The 8,324-nt window shown below is 33.4% G+C and overlaps 1 protein-coding gene across 1 annotated transcript; it reads left to right on the plus strand.

Moving 5' to 3' along the window:
• The first annotated feature begins 294 nt into the window (after nucleotides 1-294).
• On the plus strand, nucleotides 295-2,437 carry LOC115242730 (nuclear envelope pore membrane protein POM 121C-like). Its single transcript, XM_029819245.1, has 2 exons — nucleotides 295-558; nucleotides 1,024-2,437. The coding sequence occupies exons 1-2, from the start codon at nucleotides 544-546 to the stop codon at nucleotides 2,167-2,169; spliced, it is 1,161 nt and encodes a 386-aa protein (XP_029675105.1). The 5' UTR covers nucleotides 295-543; the 3' UTR covers nucleotides 2,170-2,437.
• The last annotated feature ends 5,887 nt before the right edge of the window (nucleotides 2,438-8,324 follow it).

The following is an 8,324-nucleotide window of genomic DNA, read 5'->3' on the forward strand; positions in this document are numbered from 1 at the left end:
TACGGCATAAAAAATGTAGATGTAATAAAAAGGAAAGATTTTTACTTTTTAAAAAAATACATTATATTATATGATATTCATCCGTAAAGAAAATTTTGTTAGATTTTTCTTTGCTGTAAATTCGTTGTTCGTTACCACATCGATCGATCGTGTGCTCTCGCCCATTCGCCAACGGCGTCGTGGTGTCTCAGCTGGTAAAAGCCGGCCCTTTATAAAAAAAAATGACAGATAAACGAGCGGCGTTATACTGACACCGGTATAAACGATTACGCGTGTTACAGCCGCGTAATAATGCGGAATTGGACCCGTTTCGGGAGCAAGTTTGTCGAGTGGCTCTCTTGCTGTTACGTCAGATCGGAGAATCGGATGGTCCGAGCGAGACCGGCTGCAGAAAAATAATTGGGAGGTGCGCGGATCGCGGAGCAGGGCGTGTTCCTCGTTTTAGTGAAAGTAATCGCATACGTCGCGGACCGGACATTTCCTATAAAAACACCGACCAACCGCGCTAAAGGCACACTTGGTCCGAAACTACCACCAGATACAATGAAGAGCTTTGCGGTAAGTATCGACGAAAATATTCCATGCATATATGTATACACCGTATAAAGGCTACTGTCGTTAATCGATGTACTTTTTTCTCAATAATATCTCCATTACCGTCATTCAATCGCGTCGTTGCTTAGAAATTATTTAAAAAAATTTAATTTTCTTTATCCACATAAATAAAGTTGCAGTTATTATTATTAAGAGAATTACACACACAATAGCAATATTAAATAAATAGTAGTGGTCGTGATTATATTTTATTTAATTGTATTAATTAATCAATTACTAAATCATCGATACATATAATGACAAAATTAAAAATTAATGACAGTATAAAGTCTATCAACTTTAATTAAAAGATTATTATTGGTTGTTTAGATTTTGACTATATTTTTAATAACATCTCATCACAAAAACTTCTTAAAGTGATATTTTCAGAATTATATTGAGTATCCATTTTGTTTCCCAAAAATACAGATAGTACTGTTGGCGACTGCCGTATTGGCAGCCCCCGGAAAGGAGCAGCCGAATAAACAAGACAAACGGAGTCTGCTGACGGGTGATCTCGGTGCCTCGAGTTATGGTCTCCAGAGTTATGGTGCCTCGAGTTATGGCCTCCCGAGTTATGGTGCCTCGACTTATGGCCTCCCGAGTTATGGTGTTTCGAGTTATGGCCTCCCGAATTACGGCTTAGGCCTTTCTGGATATTCAACCGGATCGAAAGTATTCGGGTCAGGATTGTCGGGACTGTCTGTAGGTAACAGCCTGTCCTCCGCCTACGCATCCGGATACGGACCTTACGGCGGAACTTACGGCGGAACTTACGGAGGAGCTTACGGCAGTAGTCTCTCGAGTGGTTTCGTGCCAAGCCTTGCGCACGCCAAGACCGAACGCATCACCGGCGTCACCCTTCATCGCGAGGTCCAAGTGCCAGTTCCGGTGCCGCAACCCGTCCCAGTCGAAGTCACCAAGCACGTACCCGTCCCGCATCCCGTGGCCGTCAAGGTAGACCGTCCGTATCCGGTCCCAGTACCGCAACCCGTACCCGTCGAGGTCACCCGTCACGTGCCCGTCAAAGTCGACCGACCCTACCCGGTCCCAGTACCGCAACCCGTCGAGGTCCGTGTCCCGCAACCAGTGCCAGTCCCGGTAGCACAACCGGTGCCCGTTCCTGTCTCCGTCGCGCAGCACGTGCCGGTGTCCGTGCCATCTTATAATGTAGTACCGTCGACTGTCGGCGTTGTACCGTCCACCTTTGGCGTCGTGTCGTCGCCGTCGATCGGCTACGCAACGCATGGCCTCTCATCCGGACTCTCGTCCGGGGTGCTCTCGTCCGGATTCTCCTCCGGGCTCTCGTCCGGACTCTCGTCCGGGGTGCTCTCGTCCGGATTCTCGTCTGGACATGAATACGCCGATCTGGGATCCAGCCACTTGGGATCCATCTCGAGTGCGAGTCTTGGTAACGGATATAGCTACGGCTTAGAGAACGGCATCGTCTCGTCTGGCAGCGTCGTTAGCAGCGGTTTGGGATCCGCCGGCACTGTATTGTCATCGTCTCACGACAATCTCGATTTTGCATCCGCATCATTACCGATCAAACCAAGCTTTGTGAAAAATTGGTAAATTCAAGGGCCAACAATTTGATTAAACATATTTTTAAGGCATCTCTCGAGTGCAGGTTATGAATTGAATGTGCAGAATACCAATTGTGTCTTGTATGCCAAATAAATTTATATTTTTCTATCCTATATATCTCCATAGAATCGTTATGATTGTATAATGTTGATTACAGTTATGTAATTATGCTACGAAACACTTTCGCAAACTCCTCTAATATCATCGGTATTTTTCTAGTCTTATAACTTAGACATGCCTTTATAAATTTTATGAATAAAATAAAGAGAATAAAAAAATAAATACCTTGAAATTTTCTATCCCGCCAAAAAAAAAAAAAAAAAAAAAAAAAAAAAAAAAAAAAAAAAAAAAAAAAAAATTAAAAAAAATCCTGCAATATTGAATAATCTCAGGAGCACAGTCATGTAGTAACGCAAAATACGCGATAAAAATCCGAGCAATGTATCGGTACTAAAATTCCAATAGTCTCCACAATGCAATTTCATTATTTTCAACGAAATAATGCTCATGACTTCTTCTTAAATAAATCACATTTATATCTATTGCTTGTTCGTAAAGCCTGTAGATGCAATATTCCTTTATTAGAGATCCCCCTAAATTACGGACTTAGTCGACTAATATATTACTGAAAATGCTAAGGGATATAGACTAAATGTCATCCATGCTTATATGTCATCCATGCTCTCGCTGTACAAGTCAAAATGAAACTGTTCCTGCGAGCACACAATACATACAATAAAATCGATGCAGTTCACTATCAACGGTAGCTTACAAAGTGGGAGAAATGACGTCACGAAAGTTTTTTCCTGTCACATAATGCTTGCAAGCCGAGCACAAACCGGAGCGGTTGTGAATAGATAAAAGGCGAATCGATTTCTTAGTCAGTTAGCAACAAGATGGCAAAAGAGTTTTGGTTCGATTAGACTATATATATATATATATATTCAAATATAAATTTTTTGTTTGTATAAAATAAAATTATATGAAATTTATCATATACTGTTGTTTTATTGCTCATTTATAGTGATAATCCTGATGTACAGAAAAAATATTTTTAAAAGCAATAAAAAATATATAAAAGAAAACAGAAAAGATAAAATTATATTTTATCCCTCAAAAATAATTTAAAAAAGAAATATATAGAATTTGATATAAATAAAAAAAAGAAGATTCGACAAAAAATTTTAATAAAATAAATATAAAGATACTTAATATAAATGCAAACAATAAAAATAAAAGAGGCTCTAATAAATAATACAACGGAAAAATGAGTTAATGAGAGCTTAAAGTTATTTTCAACATTTATTAAATGCCGTTTATCATATCGTAAGTCAATATTTTTATATTAAACGAAACGATTAAAAATTATATAGATTCGTCGCTTCGTCGTCGATAAGAAATGCTTCTGCTCTCCTTATCAGCAGCATTACGTCGGTACGATAGATGCCTGACAAAGTTACCGGTGTGCTTATCACGCAATACCGACAGTTACAGTCTCTTATCAGCTGTAGTGACCCTACGTAAAGACTGCATATCTAGTGATATTTATTTAACATAGATAACAGTTCAACGCGAAAAGAAGCTATCTACGATAATATCTAAACCAAGCAGCACTTGAATTATATCGGTAATATTGTCTGCAAATAATTAACAGAAGGTGATGATCTCAAAGATCTTGCTGAAAACTTCAACTGATAATGTTGAAAAATTATTTCCATCTTGTTTTCATATTTTGATATAAAACTAAGATATTGATAAGATAATTTCTTACTTATTTTTATCATTCACAAGAATAGTAAATGCTTGCTTTTTATCAATAATAATTACTGATTTCTATTATTGATATAAAAAATTAATCAAGAGAACGAAACTTATAATATATTATGTATCTCAAACGATATTTATTATACAATATTTCAGTTCCCTCATATATAACAAAATATTAATCGTATACTCTCCGACCTCTAAGCACTCCATATTTCAGACGAAAAGCAGACAAAATAAATCTCCTAAGCGCTTTCGAAGAAACTTCACTGATGCAACCATATGACATTGCAAAAATGCCATCGCATGTATAAACTAAAGAAATCGTATGTTCATAAAAAAAAATTGCAATGAAAGAACAAAAGAAAAACTAGAAGATTCCAAAAGAAACGGAGGATGCAAGAAGATGGAATTGACAGCTGTCAACAACATCCTGATGAATATTATCAAAATGATATAGATATTGAATAAGAAAGGATACTACATAGACATGAAAAGAGAGAAAGGAGATGGCGTAAATAAACGCGATGATTTTAAAATTTAGGTTATCTATGATCGCCATAGATGTCATTTAAGCTGTCAGTATCATTCTGGAAGTTGAAGCTGTTTTTTATCGGTTAATATACGTTAAATAAGATCTCAGAAAACGCCCTCTTTCTGAGATGAGACGGGCTCCTCATCCAAGAAAATAAGATAATATTAACTAATATTGATTTCTTTTTGTTTCAGGTAAATTTAAAATTACTTTCAACATTTATTAAATGCTGTTCATCATATCCGTCTATCATCGTAAGTCAATATTTTTATTTCAAACATTACGATTAAAAATTATATAGATTTGTCGCTTTGTCGTTGATAAGGAATGCTTCCACTTTCCTTATCAACAGCATTATGTCGGTACGATAGATGTCTGACAAAGTTACCGGTGTGTTTATCACGCAGTACCGACAGTTGCAGTTACTCTTATCAGCTGTAGTGGCTTTTCACTCTACAGACTCTACACCATAGACATATACGAATAGTCGGAGGATGCTTGCAGCTTCATAAAAATGAATTAGTTACCTTATTTCTCAAATAATAATTCCTATTGGAGCTAAAAAAGCTATGTCATAAATGAATTATACATATATGTATATCATGTTATAAATTTTAACGAATCTTTGCCTGATATGATAAAAATATGAAAAACAATAATCGTGCAATATATTAATATATATATATATATGATCGTTTAATTTATTTTGCATAATTTATATTGTATCTTGTTTGCGTATATGTTGTTTTATTCGATGTATTTGACAAGATAATATTGATCTATTTGATTGGGTAAACGATCAGTTTCCGTACAAAGTTGCGTAAAATCGCATGGTTTTTCCATCTACAACAAAGTGAACCATGCAACCATGCGAAAAAAATGCAACGCGGCCTTTGGTGAGTTCAGTAAATTCATATATACATAGCTGAACAAATATATTTGTACATTTCATGTCTTTTTTGAAAGAAATTTAAATTGAAAAGATAAAAAATTTTATACCGCAAAATATTTATATTACGACATTGTTTACATTTGCATTAATATTGCATCGAATATAGCACTTCGTTGCAAATTTTCTTCCCTTTGTAAAGTTATTCTAAGAACGACAGTATAGCAAATATATCTTTATACCATAAACATTTTTAAATATTTTTATACTCATGTATTTCGAGTTCTGTTCCAAAACAATTCCTCTCAAAAACGAATCGCTTCGTCGAGATTTTGTATAAATAAATTTACCTTGCTGTGATTTAAAGCCTATGTAAACTATGCTGTTTAATTTGGGGAAATTAAAGCTGCGTGATTTCAGTCACATCAACATAATATACGCGCGATTTTCATACAACAACGCATGTCTACTTCTCACAATGATTTTACGCAGGAATTAATTCACATGTGTTCAAATACAGAAATGATCGACAATCCTCATACAAAATAATATTCTGAGACAGACAAATATTCAACTAAATACATAGAAAATTATGTAACTTGATTATTCTGTTCGTCTTTGTCAAGAAGTTTATATTTTTATCAAAAATATGTAGAATCAATATTAAAAATATTCTGTATCTGTCTGTAGGTTGTAATTCTCTCCTAGGCTAATATTCTGTAACTACTATCTGTGTAAACTGATTTTACGATATATATTTTCAAGACAACGCAATTTTCTTTTAATAAATGTCATTTATTATATTTTGACATTTGTATAATTACTGCGATTATTTACTGTATATTTAATATTACACAAATATAATATATATTTACAACATTATCTTTTCTGAATGTTACAAAATAACACCAAGAAAACGTAATAATAAAGTTAAGATCTTAAATGTTCTCCTGGAATCCTCATTAATACATCCTCGAATAGCTTTAGATTAGAGATGTATTGACACTGTTATATCGCCCTTATATATACAGGAGTAACCCCAAAGGACCATTTCACATCTTATGATATCCTCTTTGACCCTTCCAAGATATTTCACATAACTGTTATCAACTAGACGATCAAAAACGCATATATATCACTTAAAATGATTAATTAATTACACCACGATTGAGGATACTCTATTTAATTCAATAGTTATATATAATAGTTAACAGTTATCATGGGAATGTTACCATAAGCTGGCTCATTTTCGTCTAGTGAACGTACTCATTGATTATAGATACATGTCAATTTGACCTATTGATCAGAAATTGCCCATTGTTACAATATTAGCCATCTTGCTTGTCTAATATGTCCTCGATGAATACGGGATTTACTCAATGGCTATTGAATGATCCTATTAAATACTAAATTGACTATTTAAACTGTTTAATCTCATACATATCTAAGTACCAACGTTGGAAAAATGGCCATGTAATAGTAAGTAAAAGCGTCTTTAATAAATCAATAAGATTAACGTAACGCGTATCAATTTCCGCGTTCGTTATTTAAAATTGCGCTCAAGTTGTACACTTTCTTTATATCACCGCGTGTGTCTTTGCAATAAAAATTCTTGAAATTCCTCTCAACCGTCTTCGCTCACCGAAAATTCCGGAACGTAACTTTATAAAATAACTTTCCATGTGGATTCAATGCACTTATCGACAAAGCTTTCAAATTAGCCAGCCGTTTATCGATGTTCGTCGACATTTTGAGACTACACAGTAAAGGATTTCTACAATTTCGCGAGAAATTTGCTCCAGCCGAATGATTCAAGAGAAAAATAATACGTGCTCGGATTTTCAAACTCAACGAGAGTGCAATGCATAAATGTGAAAACCGACAACTTTAGAAAAGATTGTATAAAGATTTTAAAGCACTGTTAACTTTTTTTATTATAGGAAAACTTTTAACAATTTTAAAGAACTGATAAAAGGAAAATCAATTTTTATATGCTCGTTAAATTTACGACAAATCAGATTTAACTTGAAACAGATTATTAAGATAAGAGTAAATGGTATTTTAAATCTGTATTTAAAATTTCAATCTTATTATAAAAAATATTACGTTCAAATTGAATTGAAACAGCTGTTCATCAAAATATTTTAAATTTTATTATTAATGTCTGTCAAATATTGTAGTTAATTACATTACAAAATATTAATTAATATATTTAATTACAGATATCTTTTAAATTTCTCTCTCAAAATATAATTCTAGAATATTTTTTATATATGCACATTTTTTATATTACATACATTTAAAATAAATCAAGGATATCAGAGATAAATTTATTTTACAATAAACATATAATAAATTCAATAAATTATAAGAATTGCTTACCCATAGTTAGGTATCCTTTTCCTTTCTTCTTGACTTTTTGCTACTCCTTCATGCACTCACTCGCGAAAATATATTAATTACGTTTGCGCGCTTGATTAGTATTGATTAGTACACTGAGAAAAAAAGTTGTTAACTTGACTAAATTCGTTCAACTAATTAATATTTTTTTATATTTTTTAAATTAAAATATTTAAGTATTTAAGTCAAATACGACATATTAAATCTAACAAACGTATATTTGATTTAAATACTTAAATATTTCAAATTTTACATTTTTTTTCATTAAAAAAATATAAAGAAATAGTAATTAATTGAACGAATTTAGTTAAGTTAACAACTTTTTTTTCTCGGTGTAGAATATGACGATTGCGCCAAATTTTGCATGGAAAAATTTCAATATTAATGGCATACGGGGGCCTTTATTATATTGCAATAAAAGAGTAATACGAAAACTATAATCCGATTCGAAAAAGATTAGTCCAATTCATACTGCTCTACACGCTGTGACAATACTCTATCTCTTTTGTTAATACTGATACTGTGCAAAATTTGCGAGGCAAATTAATATTAGTT

The sequence above is a fragment of the Formica exsecta genome, unplaced genomic scaffold (assembly GCF_003651465.1).
Source record: "Formica exsecta isolate Colony F162 unplaced genomic scaffold, ASM365146v1 scaffold62, whole genome shotgun sequence".
In the NCBI taxonomy this organism is placed as follows: Eukaryota; Metazoa; Arthropoda; class Insecta; order Hymenoptera; family Formicidae; genus Formica; species Formica exsecta.